The sequence below is a fragment of the Lissotriton vulgaris genome, chromosome 5 (assembly GCF_964263255.1).
Source record: "Lissotriton vulgaris chromosome 5, aLisVul1.2, whole genome shotgun sequence".
Lineage (NCBI taxonomy): Eukaryota > Metazoa > Chordata > Amphibia > Caudata > Salamandridae > Lissotriton > Lissotriton vulgaris.
The window spans coordinates 1,032,762,306-1,032,781,696 of NC_141693.1; the positions used below are offsets into that span (position 1 = coordinate 1,032,762,306).

General features: G+C 44.3%; 1 protein-coding gene across 1 annotated transcript in view; it reads left to right on the plus strand.

Moving 5' to 3' along the window:
- FBXW4 (F-box and WD repeat domain containing 4) overlaps positions 1–2,166 on the plus strand; it is an 880,740-nt gene extending 878,574 nt beyond the window's left edge. Inside the window, exon 9 of the mRNA XM_086922659.1 lies at positions 948–2,166. Within this exon, the coding sequence (XP_086778785.1) occupies positions 948–1,082 (135 nt within the window). The 3' untranslated portion in view covers positions 1,083–2,166. The remainder of the gene's footprint in view (positions 1–947) is intronic.
- Positions 2,167–19,391: the final 17,225 nt, after the last annotated feature.

Here is a 19,391-nt window from a genome sequence, read left to right on the forward strand (position 1 = left end):
CTCCCCCGCCCATCCATTCCCCATTGCTGTATCTCCCTCGAGGCACTTGCTGCCCGCTGCTATCCCACCACTGTGTGCTTGACGTTTTAGGTGGCCCGAGACGGCTGGCCAAAGCGTTGTGCTGCCACCACTAGTCCAGCCAACCCCCTTCAACGGCAAGCTGAATACAAAAGCAAAATGATAATAACAGAAAGTTATTATAATTTAGTTTAGTTTGTATTCAGTGGGGCGACGCTCCTCTGCATTAACGGAGGAGCCACGACTGCCCAGATGGAGTTTGACCCATGCTATCTTCTATTAACATTATTTTAGCCACTGTGCTCAAAGTAACGGGCTGAATGGATTACAATCCGTTTGGGATTAGATTCCAGGTGTTTCCATCAGCAGATTGATACAATCTTTCAGAAATATAAATTAACTTGGAGAGATTGTGTTATGTTATGTGAATTTGTAGAATGCAACTAAGATGCTGAGTAGGGCAAACCTGAGGGGGGAGTGGGAGATCGTGCCTGTTTCATCTGGAAGAGCCATGTCCTGAAGTTACTTCAAATGTCCAAGAGGGAGCGGAGGTTCTAAGGGGTTTCAGGAGGTCACTCCAGGTCGTGCCTCTGAGGTATGAGAAGGAGCGGTCTCTACTTCCGGTGATTTTGATGCGAGGGAGGTGTTCTCATGCCTGGGACGCAGATTAAAGGTGTATGGTGGGTTGATAGAAGTTGAGGTGGTGGTTGAGGTAAGCTGGATCGTGTTGTGGAGTTCTTGAACTTAACATCATTCCTGGACTGGGAGCCAGTGTAGATGAGGGGTGAAGAGATGTGGTTATTTCTTGGGGTGCTCAGGATGAATCTGGCGGTGGCATTCAGGGAGGTTTGAAAGATATGGAAGTTGTTAATATATAATTATATATATGTAATAGTTTTATTCTCAAACATGTTTATTTTACATTTCAGACCTTCTCCCTGTCATCTCCTACAAGCAGCCCTGTATACTGTCTCCGCTTCAGCACTACACACCTGTACGCTGCCCTGGCATCTGCTCTCCACGTTCTCGATTTCAGTTCCACTGACTTACGAAACAAAAGATAAACAGGAAAGATCATCACACAACAAATGTCTCTTTCAGCTCATGAAGTGGTTACTTGGATGATCCACGTGGGTGTTACAGTTCTAGCTTACAATCATGGGCTGGGTGAATATCTCAGGGAATGCCTAGATGCTTGGCTTCAAGAGAAGGAAAGCAAATTTATAAATCGGATCAAAGTAGGATTTTATGATCATCTGCCTTTTACTATGTGAAATCTAACACCTATAATTTATTGTATATAATCACTTTTAAGTCCCCTTTAAATACATTTCTATGGAGATCGTGTATGTAAAATTTAGACAATAAAGCTAAAGATGCATGGAGGCTTTCATTCAGAATAAATCTATTGGCCTAGAGACAAGTTTGTCTATGTAGTAGTTCACAATTCTAAAGTTTTCAGTCTCTTACACTTTGTATGTCCGTCAGACTTTTACATAAACATAGAATGGTAACAGAGATGAGGTCGTTCTGTCTTTGTAGCTGTATTTTCTCTTTTGTACGGGAAATGAACCATGTTTTATCCTTTGCCATTCACAAGAACTATGAATGCATCATTTGACTGTGTTGGTTTTATCTGGCAGAAAATGTGTCTACTCTAGAATTTGGTGAAACCCAATCAAGAGTTCCTGCTCTGGCCTTACATCGGCTTTGTGCCTCTCCTGGAGAGATGTGTCTCGAAATTAAGTGTTAACAGTTTTCAGTTGCATCAAAGGAATGTTCCCTTATGATCCAATCAAGAGCTTTATTATTGTATGTGACATTCCCATCCATTTCTGGATCTTCAAAACCATTGCCGGAGTTTGCTTGGTTTATCATAATTTTTGCATTGGTATATTACGTAGCCAATCAAGTTTGTAAAGAAGAGAGTCTTCTGGGAAATGTATCATGTAGATGATTCCTCAGTTATTTTCTTAAAATTTAGTAATGCTGTGATGAGGGTAACTTTTTTATCTTGTCAATATTTTACGTCACACAGTTGCAATCTTAATCTGTTTTATTTGGCAGGAGCAGCGCAAGCCATTTTTTTCTTTGTAAATTGGATACTTTGTGCTCATCAGACTCTATTAAAGAAATTATGGCACAAAATAATGTGATGGAAAATGTATTTTCAATGAAAAGTTTTTTTTTTTTCCAGAGTGCAAATAAAATGGCGAATTTTGTGACGTGTACAGATTAATCGAACCTGCCAACCTCCATCCCACTGCCCAGTCATGCTTTCCAAACCCCCCAACCCCAATACAAATCTAGCTTACAGACTAGACTGGTGATGATCGATGAGTACACTTAATGGCACTTTTATTCACATACAAAAAGCCAGGGTGAATTTGCTACTGTGATCTGCACATCAGTTTTGTATTTGTCCCCTGGTATTCAATTGTCCAGTCATGCAGAGATACTCAATTTGGGAGTGCCCAACTGATAGGATGCTTATTCACCCTTAAGCACTTTCCGTCACGATCCTCTGCCCACAGCAAGTGTAGCAGAATTTCATGAACCATAGATAGAAACAATTTAACCAGTGCACATCCCTACTCGTAACTATTATCCAATACAATCAGTTCAGTACTTCAATTCTTTTCCAGTCCACACAGTTATTCAGATAGCACAGAGTCCATTGGTTCTTAACGTTCTTATTTATTGATTATTTTCTTGCCACATAGTCACAGCCGACGCGCGTTTCGCCCTCCACGGGCTTTTTCAAGGCAGAAAAGTATAGTATGGTGAGTGGCGTATTTTCGTATAATTCAATAAAAACCATAAAATTCCTTTGTCATTGGTCCTTAAAAGCCTGTGATCATGGAAGTGAAAATTATTCTTTTGTATTCTTGTACTTCACTATTCTTTTAGTCACTCAGTGGTCTGTTATTTAATAAAGGACTGCAGGAGCCATGATAAGTTCCATCGCCATCGCGAAGACCGGTCGCGTCTCTGCAAGGCGTCTCTCTTCCGCGTTCGTCTAGATTCCTCAGTTATTTTCTTAAAATTTAGTAATGCTGTGATGAGGGTAACTTTTTTATCTTGTCAATATTTTACGTCACACAGTTGCAATCTTAATCTGTTTTATTTGGCAGGAGCAGCGCAAGCCATTTTTTTCTTTGTAAATTGGATACTTTGTGCTCATCAGACTCTATTAAAGAAATTATGGCACAAAATAATGTGATGGAAAATGTATTTTCAATGAAAAGTTTTTTTTTTTTCCAGAGTGCAAATAAAATGGCGAATTTTGTGACGTGTACAGATTAATCGAACCTGCCAACCTCCATCCCACTGCCCAGTCATGCTTTCCAAACCCCCCAACCCCAATACAAATCTAGCTTACAGACTAGACTGGTGATGATCGATGAGTACACTTAATGGCACTTTTATGCTCTACTTTGATGCTGTGCACCTTACAAAGGAATTATCGAACAGTAATCTGCAACAATCATTTTAAGTACTTTGTGTGCACCATTAGTCAATCATGCGATCCAGTGTCTTGGACTCTCCAGTACTGCAGCGACTAATAGAAAACCTTTACTGTAATTCGGGATGTTCTCGCCTATCCCTAGTATCCATTCCTGAAAGCCAAAATTACATCTTCCATTTTATGCATTTAAGCTGTGATTGAAGATCAAACCTAGGGGGGAATCCAGCAATAATGAAACTGAAAATGCTCCATTATATTGAATATCAGAGAAGGTATGAATGAATGAATGAATAAATGAATACATTTATAAAGCGCAACTATTGCCGAGGCATCTTGGTGCTGAGCTGTAATGAGAGTGGTAACTGGTATGTAGTGGGAAGGATTAGGATGATCTACTTGGAAACAGCCAGGTTTTGATCATTCTCCTAAACAGAACTCTGTTAGGTTGTATCCTGAATGAGATTGGCACTGTGTTCCAAAGTTTGGCCGCCCCTTAGGAGAGGGTTCTATTTGTTTTTGTTTTTGTGGGTAAAGAGTGCCATAGTTCGGCTGCTTGAAAAAAGAAGGATGTGCCTATGGTTTTTTTCTTGTATGTTGGGATTTTGAGGTGAGGTGCCAATCTAGAGCGGAGGATCGTTTTTTGAATGTATTTGGTGATGTTATTCCTGAAGAAGAGCGGTTCTGTTCCATGTATCACTTTGCGAGAGATACAAAGCAGCTTGAATGTGGACCTTCTGCCAACCGGTAACCAATGTAGAGCTTTAAAGGCAGGCGAGATGTTGGCTGGTGGCTTTATATGTAAGAGTAGTCGGGCAGCAGAGTTCTGAATCCATTGTAGTCTTTTCATAGTTGTTAAAGATGGTCCGTGGTAGAGGCTATTGGTGTAATCAAGTTTAGACTGAACAAGAGAGATAGTAGCCTGGACTTTGTGAGAAAATCCCAGATGTGGGAAGATGTGTCGCAAAGTTTTTATAGTAACGAAGGTCGATCTTGCTAGTTTGTCTACTTGGGTATTCATTGATGATTTGGAGTCCATGGTAATTCCGAGGTTTCTCACTTCTTTTGATACTTCACAAACCCAAACGCTAAACAAAAGCCAGGCAACCCCAGGATACAAGGAAATCAGAGCACCAGCTAAAACAGCTGAGGTTATAAAAGAGTGCAACGTCCAAGCAACTTTCCCACATCAGGATGGGTACAAGAAAAAGAGAAGGGCAGAATAAAAACAAGTTGCTTGTTATTGCTTACTAATTATACTAAAATTCAGCCAAGAACTGGGAAAGAGTGCTTTTATGGAGATGGCTGCGACCGCCAATAAATGGAGCTTTGACTACAAACCTACCAGCTGAGTAATCAGGAAGAGGTTGTAAGGAGCCTAGCTTAGCAATTTGTGTTTTGTTGTTCCTATCGAATAAGAACAAAGTCTGATTTGCATATGGTTGGTCAAAGTCTGTGGTCGCACAGTGATCAAAAATCAAAGGAATGGAATGTGACCCAGAGAAATTACCAGTGACTGAGATTAATTCTAGCATTATACTCATCACTGTTTTTTTGTTCTCAGTGGTTGCACCTGTGTCCTCTGCTGTACTTCCAGTTATTTGGTCAAAAATGGTGCAGATCAATTGGCTAAAAACTAGCTGGATTTTTCCAGCTCAGGGCTACTACTTCAGTTTATCCTTAACTGAAACATAGCAGCAGGTTGGTATTAAGTCTCCTAATTGCATCACTTAAAAACTGTAGTGTATTCCAATTAAATTAATTAGTTACAAAAAACAATATTATTTTTTTTCTATTTTCAACACATACACTAAAAATAACTGCAACCATCATGAACACACCGGAACACATTTCCAACAGTTACACTAAATATATGAAATAATAGTAGTTAACCTTTTACCCTAACCCTGTATCTCAAATCCTTAACCCTCTTAGTCACCGGGAATTACTCAGGCCACATTCTGTTTTTTTCGTTGCCCACTTAAGTAAGATTCCAACCTTGTGGTCGCATGAGACTCTGCTGCTCTGTGGGGGCCGGGGGGATTCGGAGCTGCAGGGGCCTAAGAAGAGGTGAAATACAAAAAAGCCCCATTAACATGCAAATGGTCTTTTAAAGACCTGTGAAGTGCTTGGAAGCGGCTGTGTGTGCCCAGGGGCGGCCTTAGGCATGTGCAAGCTGTGCACCTGCACAGGGCCACCAAACCCCAGGGGCCACCACGCCAATATATATCCTTAATATAATAATCCTCTGAGGATGGATACATATTTGCGTGGCGGCCCCTGGCAGGGATTTGGCAGACTGACCCCCCCTCTTCACTGGCCTCCGCGCTCCCCCCCGCTCGGACCCCCTCTTCCGGGGCCCCCTACCTATGCTCCCTGCCTTGGGCCGCCATGAGCCTAGGGCCGCCCCTGGTGTGCCAAAGAAAAATGTCTCAGCCCGGCCTGACACACAGGGTGAGATAACAGAAGGTGACAGAGGGAGGGAGACTGGGAGGAAGACAGAGGGAGAGGGAGGGAGGGAAACGGAGGGAGACAGAGGGAAAGGGAGGGAGGGAGACAGACAGACAGAAGGAGGAGGGCGACAGAGGGAGGCAGGTGGAGTGAGGGAAGCAGAAGTGAGGGAGTGAGGGAAGGGAAGCAGAAGTGAGGGAAGGGGAGTGAGGGAGGCAGAGGGAGGGAGGCGGGAGTGAGGGAAGGGGAGTGAGGGAAGGGGAGTGAGGGAGGCAGAAGTAAGGGAGTGAGTGAGGGAAGGGGAGGGAGGGAGTGAGGGAAAGGGAACGTGGGGGGTGAGGGAAGGGGAGTGAGGCGGAAGTGAGAGAGTGAGGGAAGGGGGTTGAGGGAGGGAGTGAGGAAAGGGGAGTGAGGGGGAAGTGAGGGAGGGGGAGTGAGGGGGAAGTGAGGGAGGGGGAGTGAGGGAGGGGGAAGTGAAGGAAGGGGAGTGAGGAAAGAGTGAGGGGGAGGGGAGTGAGGGGAGGGAGTGAGGGTAGGGAGTGAGTGAGGGAAGGGGAGGGAGAAGGGGAGGGAGGGAGTGAGGGATAGGGAGGGAAGGAAGGGGGAGTGGGGAGGGAGAGAGGGAATGGGAGTGAGGGACGGGAAGGGGGAGCGGGGGAAAGGGAGGGAGAGGGAAGGGGAGAGAGGGAGGGAGGGAAGGGGTGTGAGTGAGGGAGGGAGAGAGGGAAGGGGAGTGAGGGAGGAAGAGGGGGAGAGGGGAAAGGGGGGTGAGGGAGGGTGGGGAGAGGGAAGGGGAGTGAGGGAGAGGGAGGGAAGGAGAGGGGGAGAGGGAGGGAGGGAGAAGGAAGGAGAGAGGGAGAGGGAAGGAGAGAGAGGGAGACAGAGAGAGAGGGAGTGAGACAGTCAGAGTGAGGGAGAGAGAGGGGGAAGGAGAGAGAGGGAGACAGAGACAGAGAGAGAGGGAGTGAGACAGTCAGAGTGAGGGAGAGAGAGGGAGTGAGACAGTCAGTGAGTGAGACAGAGGGAGAAAGGGAGAGAGAGGGATGGAGGGAGGGAGACGGAGAGAGAGAAATAGAGGGAGGGAGCGAGAGAGAGAGAGAGATAGAGAGAGGGATGGAGGGAGACCGAGAAAGAGAGAGAGAGAGAGAGAGATGTGTATGCCAGGTCTGGTGGCTCACTGGACGAAGGCGTCCACTGCAGGGACCTGTGTTCAACCTCATGGACGCAGTTTTTTTTTGTTGCTCTAGTCCCGCCCCCACTGACCTCGCCCCCACCGGTGCGGCCCTCGGACACAAACCAAACTGTAAATTTGGCCCCTGAGATAAAGTATGTGAGTACCCATGCTCTAGAACATTAACCCTTTGGCACTTTCGCGCTGTCCTTTTTTCAACATATTTTGGGGGAAAAGCACCTATAACTCAGTAATAAATGAGAACTGTTATTTTTAGAAGTGGTTTTGAAGTTGTGAGGTAATAACGCTTCTAAGAAATCAAAGGAGAATGAATCACAAATCCTGTTATTACCAAGGTTTAGGTTTCTGGTATCTCAAAGACCCTCATTCACATGCGACAAGTGGTGCAGTATATCTTGATTCTCCGCCCTGTGGGCAATGTGAATAGCCTCATCATTAGGTCTTTTATCACTCGAACACGGGGTTCTCCAAGTGATCACCTTTTTTCACCCGGAGGTGGACCATCTGGTTTTATGACAGTTGTGATAAAAAGTGCAAAAGTTCTCAAACGAAGTGTAAGTTAAAAATACCTCCTGTCCTCAATTTGCAACTTTAATTACTGAGGATAGGGCAAGACTAAAAGGTGTGGTGCTATGATGGAAGTGCTACTGTTCCACTGCATCTGGTGATAGATCGTTGAAGGTAGACATGTTTCGGCCCTTGGTAGCCCTCACAGGTCAATGGGTCTTCTTGAGGACAAGATCGAGGTTGGCAATTATCAAGAATAGACTATGGCAGGTAAGTACGTTACTCACCTATCTTCATCGAGCTCATTCGCTCTTCTTCGTTTTAGAGTAATAGTTGCTGATTTAGTCTATAACTCTGGAGAGATAAAAGACAGTACAAGTAGAGATACTCGTAGACACATTTAATAAATTACAATGTAGGTATTATTCTATAGAATTCTCACTCAAGACCCAACCCCGTGATTAAAACAGACAAAAGAATCAATGCTAGAAGAGGCCGAAACCAACTACTAGATATCGAAAAAGGAAGCAAATTTTCTCAGAACCCAGACACCGAAGATAACATACTTATATTTATTACCAAAAATTCACAAAAATAAATACCCTCTCCCGGACGCACTATTGTTTCAGATATTGGTTCTATACTGCAACCATTAACCCAATTTGTTGACCACTACCTAAGACCATTGGTACAATATACATCCACATACCTAAAAGACACACAGGTTCTCCTGAATCAACTCAAAGACCAGACATTTCAGGAAGGGACAACATGCATAGTAGGGCTCGCTATAGAGAGCCTCTACACGAGCCTGCCAAAGGAGGCCACTATACAAACCATAGAAGATATCCTTTTTAAACAACAATGGAGTCACAACACCCCAATACATTTTATCATGGAATGTTGTCACCTGGCACTGACCGAAAACTATTTTGAATATGAAGGCACCCTGTACCTCCAAACAAACAGTACTTCCATGGGCAGTACATTTGCCCCATGTTTGGCAGGCCTCTGTTAGTACTTTCGAGGACAAACCCATCCTAAATGACACCGACCTCTTCAGAACTAAGATTCAATTCTGAAAGCGCTACATAGACGACGTGCTACTGATCTGGAGGGGAACACCGAATACTCTACCAGATTATCATCAATGGCTAAATACACCTACACAGTGAGCGTACACCAACTAGACTTCCTGGACATTAGCATCTACATAGAAGACGGTAACATCAACACAAAAACCTTCTACAAACCCACAGCAAAAAACAGTCTGATGTCCTACAACAGTTTTCATCCTTGTCCTCTAAGAGAGAATCTTCCTTATGGGCAATTTTTGCGCATCAGGCAAAACTGCAACAACATTCAGGATTATAAGGCACAAGCAAAAGATCTGAGCCAAAAGCCAAGACTACGAGAATATCCAGACAGTCATACGGAAATGTCAGAAAAGAGCACAACACCAACACAGGGACATTCTCCTAGAAACTAACAACAAATAAAACGACCCAGATGTCCTGAGATGTTTTACAACCTACAGTACAGTCACCAATTGAGTAAAGAAAGTACTCTACAAGCACTGGCATATCTTAACATCAGGAACATTAAACTAGCAGAAACGAAGGTTTGCCAACAAAAGAACTAGCAATATCGGGTACCTGCTAGTACACACAAGACCATCACAAAAAAGACCCCAAGGAGAAACAGTGAATACAATGTGGAATTTGCAACCCATGCGGATCCTGTTTCATCTGCAAACTCACTAATACTACCAAGAGTCTAAAACGAAGTGAACATTTTGAATGGACGATAAAATACCACACCAATTGTAATAGAACTCACGTCATTTACATGATTACCTGTCCCTGCAACCTTAAGTTCATTGGCATGACCTGCTGAAAAGTAAAACAGAGGATTTGTGAGCACCGGAGTAACATCAAATGCGGGAAATCCACCACCCGGATGAGCACTTACTTTCTTAACATGAAACAGACTACAGAGAACATCCAATGGTTCATTTTGGAAACCCTTCCCATTAAGAACAATAATGCAGAGTGCATCCTCTTTGAAAAGGAACAGCGGTAGATCTACCGTCTGAAGACCTATGACCATGGCCTAAATGACAATATACCCTGACGCTCTGTAATACACTGAAAGACCCAGTCTCAACATAATAATGAGTATAAATCAAAATTACAAACTATGCATAAAACAGAATAAAACCACGTCACCCCCAGGGATTAAACCCAGCTCCATACTAATAAAAGGCACGTCACCTCTGGGCAATGACAGCGGTCTCATAACAAATAAACACCATCACAACCTATGGTGTCATCATAATCTTAACTGAGTCAACCTCCTCTAGGTGACTACTTCCAACGCTCACACTTAAGTAAAATAATTTCTTAATTCATTTGTGAAGTAATATATGGAATGATTCACACAGACTCTTTTTACAATTGTTTTTTTATCATTTCAACAAAGCAAATCTTTTTTTATAATATATCACCACATAACCATGGAGTCTTTTTTAAATTTCTACTACATCCATGAGGTCAAAATAGCACTGACTTCCCGCCCGCAGTAACCAATTCCGGGGTGATTAGGACAAAGTCAGCACAAGCACGACCAAGAGCTCAACAGGGTAATATAACTTTTATCTCCCTGTGTCACCCACCCTCGGCCCCCCACCTTGCCTGTCCTCATAGACAACTATCTGTTTTCCCAGAGCGATAATCCTTTGCGAACCCCATGGAGCTGCATTGTCCTCCTTTAAAAGGCATTTGTCCCTTATCATTACTTTTGTCATACTTGTAACATATTGGCAACGCTTCTATTTTCCTGTGCGCCAACACGTAACCTACATATACTCAAAATCAGACACATTCTATTGTGTAAAGAAATGATGTGGCTGTCAACAAATCCTCAAGGAACAGCCCAACGTCACAGCAAACGTGGCATGATCACGCACTTTTGTACATGAACAAACCCTTGAACAGTGTGGTTTACCCATTGCAAATCTGTCATTCCGGTCAATCTTTAGACCTAGCATGTGGCCGCCTAGATCATTCTTGCGCGCCTCAGACAATACATACAAGACCGGCAGTGAGTCACACTTAACGTGCCATTACCATGAACGCTGTACACGCATTAATGCATTACCGGTTGAAAAACCGTCACGCTGCATAATTTCTCATGACTAACCAGGCGCAAATTTAAAATTTTACCTCTCTTTATAACTTCTCACCAGCTGCACATTTATCATACTGTAACAGGCATCTAGAAGAAGATACTCGTCTACATTGAATCTTCCTTAAGTAACTAAGGACACACTTACCATCACAATCATACCAAATAAATTGTCCCACATCCAAATCCGACCTTTACATTATTTAGTCTGGCAACCCTCTCACAGTTTGGGCGCTGCCACATTACATTGATAGTAGCAAAAAGAAGCACAAAGTTCCCCAGTAGGACTAAAAAGAAGGAGTGTGTGTGTGTGCATGGTGTAAATGGAGAGATCCAAGATGGAAGGCAAAAAGGGGAATTTCCCTCCTGGGAACTTGAACCCTCACACACCCAGCGAGCTAGGTGCCATGCTTCATCATATGGGTCCTGCTCCTCGTCAGGTAGGACTAAAAAGGAGTCTGTGTGTGTGTATGGTGTAAATGGAGAGATCCCAGAGGGAAGGCAAAAAGGGGAATTTCCCTCTTGGGAACTAGAACCCTCACACACCCAGCGAGCTAGGTGTCATGCTTCATCATATGGGTCCTGCTCCTCGTCAGACTGGCGCTGCAATGTTTGACGGGCACCCGCGAAGGGGCTCTTTAGCGGATATCTTTTATTCCAGCCATATGGTGCATGCGTGTGAGAGGGCAAGTGAATGTGTAGTCGTGGAAAAGTGGTGGTGATTAAAAAAGGTTAGTTAGTCCACAAGGAATTTGAATAGCGTGGCTAACTCCCTTGGTTAAAATAGTGGGAGGGGGAGATAGACGCCACGAATGTTTGTGGCGAAGATATCTGCAACCCTCTGTTTAGGTCGACATGTTTCTTGCTAATCTAGCAATTCCTCAGGACCTTGGTGTCAAGTACTACACAGTGAATGAACAGTGAATTAAAAAATGATTTCATACAACCTTTAATTTTTAAGGTCTGTGATGGGGCAGGCCAACTGGTCCTGCCTCGAGTGGTGCAACCTAGAGAGAGGGAGAACATGCAAGGAGATGTGTCAGAATAGTTCTCCTCAAAACCTAGGTGCATTTTCCTATATACAGAACACACACACTAAATTGTTTAAAAGACTCAGCCGAGTCAAAAGAAAAGAAGATTGGACGAAAACGCTTACCCTAAGTTTGTCCCTAAGGTGCCCCGCAGTCTGCTCCTGTGGGACCTGCACAGAGGAGTCAGGGACCTAGGAGAAGTGAGGGAAGGGAAGGAACAATTGGTTTCCTTAAATGTAAACCGGTATTCAATTTTTGGAAAAGACCATTTACAACCGGGCTAGCCTAGCCAATTCCACTGCTGGTGTCCAGTGCTCACTTGTCAGAGCGGTAACTGTAGCAGAATAAGGCAATCGGAGAAAATTCCGGAGGTACAGTCAGTTCAGTTCAGTTCAAATTTCTTTATTCGGCACTTAGAAAGATACCATAAAAGTACATATAAAATTTCATTTTAAAAACATTTTAAAAACACATTAAAATAATTTTAAAAAGAGAGCTAAAGGACATTACATTCATATCGAGAAATTTCTAATAATAGTTTCTGGTTACGGGGCATTACAGTTATTTGCTTCGCTTGTGTTCCTTAGCCTCATCGCCACCTTAATCAAACTTATTGTACAAAGCAATGTATATGGATCCGAGGCTTCTTGTAAAAATAGTAAAGCTGCTTTCGCCTGTCTGATTTTGGCTCTTTTGAGGATCCCTACTAGAAATTTTCGTCTTGGGGCTGAATAAAAAGAACATAAAAAAACAAAGTGAAGGGTATCCTGCGGAGACCTACTGTCGCAGCCGCAGGTACCCTTCGACTCCACTAGTAGAGTAAATCCAGAGGGGACTGAAAGTAGGGGATGTAACATATTTAGTCTGAAACGGGTCATATAAAATCTGTCCTGTGCATTGTACATCACTGCAAGGTACGGTTCCATTCCATAAGACTTTTTCAACAGGCTGTAAAAATAAACTGTAGTTTTATGTTTTTCTGTAACAGCCCTATTCGTGGATCTCCATTCACCATATAGTTTTTTAACCAGCGCCTTATTCTGGGCATTTAGGGATTCCGGTGCGGTAAAAAAGTTTTTGCAGCCTATTGCCTCCAGGGAGTCTTTTACGTACTTTATCCAGGGGATATGGCCCCCTCTGTCCTGGTTCAGACAGTCTTTGATGATTTGCCTGCTAAGGCCAGCCTCTGAGTTGGTCCAAATTTAAATCCAGGCTAAAAGCGGCCTGATCTTTATTCGGTGTTCAATATAGGGCTCTCCCAGTTCTTCATGTGTGATGTAGGATGGAGTACTTTGTGGCACTTTCAATAGCCTTTTAAAAAACGTATTTTCCTCTGCCTGAATCTGGTGCGAATGCTTGTTTATAAAACCCCACACTTCTGACCCATAGGCTGCTTTAGCACAGCATATGGACCTATACAGGTTAAGTACTTGTTCCGGCGACCATCTGCCCAGTCTTCTTCCATTGCCCATTATGGCCCCTGTTGATGCCACCAGTTTTGCTGCGTGTTTTTCCGCAGGGATCTGAAGTCTAATTGTTCATCTAATAGGACGCCTAAATACGAAAAGGACTGGACCTGGCCGATTTCATGAGAGCCTATCTTATATACAAATTTCTTTTTTGCACTTGCTCCAACTGTCATCACGTAGGATTTTTCCAAATTGGCTGATAGGTCAAGTGTGGCCATAAAGTTGACAAATCCATCAATCAACTTCTGGAGGCCCCGCGGTGTTCTAGCTAACAACACCGCGTCGTCCGCATAAAGTAGGACAGGCACTGGGCGATGACCTATTTGGGGAGAATCCACTCTCAGTTTGGATAGCTCTTTGTCCAAGTTGTTGATATACAAAGTGAATAAAAAAGGCGCTAAAATGCAGCCTTGCCGCACTCCACTTGTACATGAGAATGGTTCTGTCTTACTTCCATCTTGGTTGTATCGGACCTTTGCTGATGTGTTCCAGTGTAAGGCCTTCAGGGTGTCGACTAGCTCTTGTCCCACCCCCAAGCTTATCAATGACCACAGTTTTTCTCTGTTTACGCGGTCGAAGGCCGCTGAGAGGTCCATAAACCCTAGATGAATTGCCCCCTTACTGGCGATGGTGTACTTACCTGTCAAAAGGTATAAGTTCGGGCACTGATCGGTAGTTGATCTTCCCTTCCTGAACCCATATTGTACATCTGTGAGTATTTGGTTGTCCTCTGCCCAATCTTGAAGGCGGTTTAAGATAGCACGACCCAACACCTTCGCCGTCACGTCAATAAGGGATATAGGACGATAACATTGGGGGTCATCCCGATTCCCTTTTTTATAAATTGGAACAATTGTCGCTGAGGACCAAGAGCGGGGCAACCCTGCCACAATTGCCTCGGTCAAGACCCTCGTGAGAATGGGAGCCCACAATGCTATATTACTCAGATAGAGATCAGGGGGTATACCGTCAGGTCCTGGTGCTTTATTTTTAGTTAGCCCTAGGATAGCCAGTTTTACTTCAGCCAGGGAAAAATCTAGTCGTGCAGTCAGATTTGACCTCTGTCCTTCATCATGAGGTATTTTCCCTGTATGATTATACAGGCTCTGGAAATGGTTATGCCATTGTTCTATTGAGATGGTGTTCAGTATTTGTGATCCACTAGGGTCCTGAAAGCATGGTTTATTTATGACGTTCCAGAACCCAGCCATGTCTCCTCTTTCCGCCGCCTCCCTTAAGTCCTCCCAAGCTTGTGTTTGAAGGTTTTCCTTACGGGATTTCAGGGCCTTTTTATATTTGTCTATTATGAGCTATTCTCGAGTTATCCCTAGGGCGCTGTTTAAGGCTATGTTTAAGATCTTTATGTGCCTTAATACAGTCTTGATCAAACCAGCGGGATGTGGCGTCTATTTTACCTCTTTTTGGGGTCTTTAATAGGCCATCTACCAAACGTGCTATTTCTTCAAATGCACTGACCACCACCACTCCCTCATTACTTTGATCAAGGCATATGTTTACAGCATTTCGCCTTGCTGTTAAGAGGCTCCTATAGAATTTATCACCATCTATCTTAGCCCACCTAAGCCCACCTAAGCCTCTTCCCCTGGTCTATCGCCTTTTCTATTACATCTGCTCTACTTGATTGTTTCTTGCAGTCTAGGCATTTTAGTTTCATAACCAGGGGGTTATGGTCACTAAAGATGCTGGTCTTGATTGCCATGCTACAAAGCCAATCTTTAAGTGCAGTGGACACCATTATAATATCTATATATGAATGGCAACCTCTGCCCTTAAAAGTTGGGTTGGGTTCCCCACTATTGCCCAGTTCTATCAGATCCATTGTATGCACCAAATTATGCTTTTTCATGACTTGTGTATAAAGTGTGGTCCTTTTGCCACAGTGCACCGTGACCAGTCCTTGTTTAATGGTCTCAAATTCTCACATAGGTGACAATTGAAATCTCCTGTAAGGATGACGCGCGAAGAACCTGTTACTTTATTAATGTTAAGTGCGCGTCTAGGCTGGAATCCAGTTCTTTTATTACGCTTCCCCTACTGGTTGTACCCACTGCATTATACCAATTTACCACTGTGATGTTGGTCCCTTTAGTGTGAGAGCCTATCACCTGCATATTATTTGAATCCCAGTTATAATTAGACCATACCCTTTGTATGCGGAGGTCTAGATATATTAATAGTCCTCCGGTTGCTCTCCCTGATACAGATCTCACAGCAGGGACTGAAAAATATTTAAAACCCTCTATGGCATACTGATTGGGATCAACCACCCAGGATTCCTGCAGGCATATAATTTGGAATCCAGTAATATACTGTCTCCACTCCTGACAATTAAATTTAGTTGCTAAGCCTGCTATATTCCAGGATATAATTTTGAGACCATCCTGAGTGACTGACATATTTGCTCCATCCACTAATGAACATGTTTCCCCTCCTTCCCAGCTATTATGTTGTCAATTGGTGCAATTGTGTCTTGTGCATTTGGGCTTTGTAGCTCCGTGATATTCTTCTTACTGGCCCCCCGCTACTACTTTCTTCTGGGGTGTTAGATATAGTGTTATCCTTCTGTGAGAGCCCTTCACCGAGTGGTCCCCCATCAGGTTGTAGTTTACAGTTTGTATTGGAGATGAGTCAGTCCACCTCATCCAGTATACAGAACCTATTCCAGTGCGCATACAGTGAAGTAGCTGGGTCATATGGCGGTATGCCCTGCCAGGGAGCCTGCCACTGTTGCATTCTATTCTGGGGACCATAATGGTGGCAAGCCCTACTTGGATGAGCCCTGTTTGTATGTAGTGGTCTTTGGGGTGTGATGGGGTAGAAATACGATAGATGCAGCAGATGTATTTGAGTATTAGTATTACTTTTCTGGGCATTACATATGTAATTCACTGCAGCGGTATCCCTGAAGTTTATTGTAATGATGTCTCCTGCTATCGTTTTTACTCCTTTCCCAATCCACTCCCCTCTTCTGACGGCTAATATTTCCCCAGAAATATTTGGGGGTAACGGTCTGTTCACCCTTAACCACTGCACACATTTGGTTTTTAGCTCAAAATGATTTTCTCTTTTTCCTTCTTTCAGAGGAGGAACCCCTGTTAATACTACAACGAAGGGTAGTGCTTCAGGGGGAAGGTTAATTGTGTGGAAGCGAGCTGTTTTCTCCTGTATGCTTTTAGGCAGGGTATTTTTGATCAAGTTATTTGTCTCCTTCGGGTTATTATCTATATTTCCATTAGTGGCTCTAAGATTTCCCTGTCCCTGATTAGCCTGTGTATGGAGGGTAGTGGCGGTCGAGCCAGCTGGTGTAGGAGCTCTGGTATTTTTTGAGGTGGCAGTTTGTTTCCCCATCTTGTTATTTTTTATTGGGGGATTGGCGGCAGGTACTACCTTGTCCTTATGTGTGTTATTTACTATTGCCCCTTCCTGGCCAGCGTGGGCTAAAGATACCGGTGAAGCAACCAGCTTTGAAGTACCTACACCCCTGTTGTTTATTATAGAGGTTAGTCTGTCGATCTTAGACATCAGAGGTTTTATGTGAGTAATAATAGTTTCTTCCAGTCCTGCCTTTAAATCGGCTACCATGTCTTCCACCCAACAGGGTATGCCTGGTGTAATGTTGGGGACTGGTGTCACTAGATTGTGATTTGCAGTCTGATTTTTCCCTTTCCTTTTGTTGTTTACTAGAGTATCTTTTGCACTTCTTGGGCCTATGTTGCTTCGTCTCGCCTTTTCTGGAGCGAGGGGGTGATTTGAATCTGTCGGAATGTCCTTGACAGCTCTGGGAGTCTCTGTGGATGTCTATGCGCAAGGAAGCTCCGCAAAGGAGGTCGTTAAGCAGAAGCTTATGTCCGGAGCGTCTGTTGCAGCCACTGAAAGATCATCTCCTAGGTCTTGGATGGTTATGGTCGGTGGTAATGAGAGCCTTCTTTGAGTGTTAACTAAGGCCGTAGCTACTGCCCCTATGGTTTGTTGCAACATTTTGTCTATTGCTGTCAATGTGGGGAGGGGCTGTGGTGGATCAGCCTTCTGTCTGGTGTTTGATCGTAGCGTGGGCATCCTGGTGTTTTTGGCCACCTTCCTCATTTTTATGTAGATGGTACTTGAACTGTTTGAGGGATATTTTCCCCGCCGAACAAAACGAAAAACTGGAATGTGTCTTTTCTGACAGAAAATAAATCGTGATGCAATGTTATAGGCGTACTAAACAAATACCTTTAGTAAGGGTGTTCTCCTCACGGTTGTCCGTTAAACGGTGCTTAGGGGGGTGGCCCAGCCCAGCCTCCTGTGGCCTCTGAGGGCCGTAGAGGGCCCGCCCTTTGCCCGGGCTTCGCCCGCGCGCATTGACGACGCGGAGGGAGCTTACGATGTTTATGCGCCTCCGGGCACGCTCTCCGGCGGAGGTGGGCGTGTGTTGCAAAGCAGTCTGGGAGCTGTAGTCTCCCCCCACTGCGGCCCCCGCGATGGAACTAGCGGCGGTGGCAGGGGAGACCAGCAGCGTCAGGCACCCAGACGAGTGTTGCAGGCAAGTGTCCAACAGCCTCCAACCAGCAGGTTTGTGCAGCGTTTATGCCCCCCCATTTCTGTATTAGTGGTGATTGACAGGGTAAAGCACCGAGCCTCGCCGTGCCCCTCGAGTCTGCAGCGTCCACAAGGAATGAAGATGTGAGAGTGCGAGGAGAGGAAAAGTCCGTGATCTTCTGTCAGTAACATTAGACGTGGAAGCACTATACACTAAAATTCCACAACAAGCCACACTTGAAGCTGTAGAAGCCACTCTCCAGCAAGAAGAGTGGTCCTCCCCTACTCCAATCTCTTTCATCATGGCATGCGCCACCATAGCCCTCACCGAGAACTTTTTTCAATATGGTACTCAACTATACCATCAAATCCAAGGGACTTCTATGGGTTCAACTTTTGCTCCTAGCCTAGCCTGCATTTACATGGCTACATCTGAGGAGAGAGTAATCAACACACCACAGAACCCCTTCCTGAGCAATATAGCACTCTGGCGTCGTTTCATTGACGACATCTTGATCTTTTGGAGGGGAGATCGTATGTCGTGTGAAGCCTTCTGTACTTGGATCAACGGACAAAATCCCTATCTCAAGTTCACAGGGACTATCTCTGATACCTCCATCCCTTTCCTAGATCTAAGGATTAATCTCGAGGCTGATGGTCTTAAAACCACACTCTATCGCAAGAACACAGATAGAAACAGCTTACTTCTGTACGATAGTTGCCATCCGAAAGCTTTGAGGGACAATCCCCCGTTTGGACAATTTCTCAGAGTCCGCAGGAATTGTACCACCAATACTGATTTTAGACAGGAAGTCTCCCCCCTACAGCATAAATTGAGAGACAGGGGTTATCCTACTAGATTGATAAAAACTCCTATAAAAGGGCCGCAAACAACCCCAGGGAAACACTACTGGAGACTAGAGAGAAAGACCCCGAGGATGTGATCACCTGCGTGACCTCATTCACAAAGAACTCTGCCTTCATAAAGAAGACTATCAATAGACACTGGAATATTATCAACTCCGGGGGTTTGGATTTTCCACGCCCTCGGTTTGCATTTAAACGCACACCCAATCTAAAGGATGCTCTGGTTCATACAAGACCTAAAAAACTGAATACAAATAATCAGAGCACCTTATGGGATCTCCCTCCAGTAGTTGGCCATTTTCCTTGTGGTGGTTGTACTGTGTGCCCCCAAACCAGTGTTAACAAAGAGATCCAGCTATCTAACACCTTTTTCTGGCAATTGCGAAGGCATACTAATTGCAATAGCGCCAAGTGTATTTACCTCCTCACTTGTCCCTGTGATCAACAGTACATTGGGATGACAATGAGACAAATAAAACTGCGCATTCAAGAACACAAAAGCAACATAAGATGCCTCAAAACGCACACAAGATTGTACCAACACTACACACAAATGGGACACACAGCTAACAGTATCCGCTGGCTGGTTCTAGAATGCCACCCTGGAATCACCAAAGAAGGCTTGTTCAGGATTGAACAAAGATGGGTCCATCACCTCAAACTGA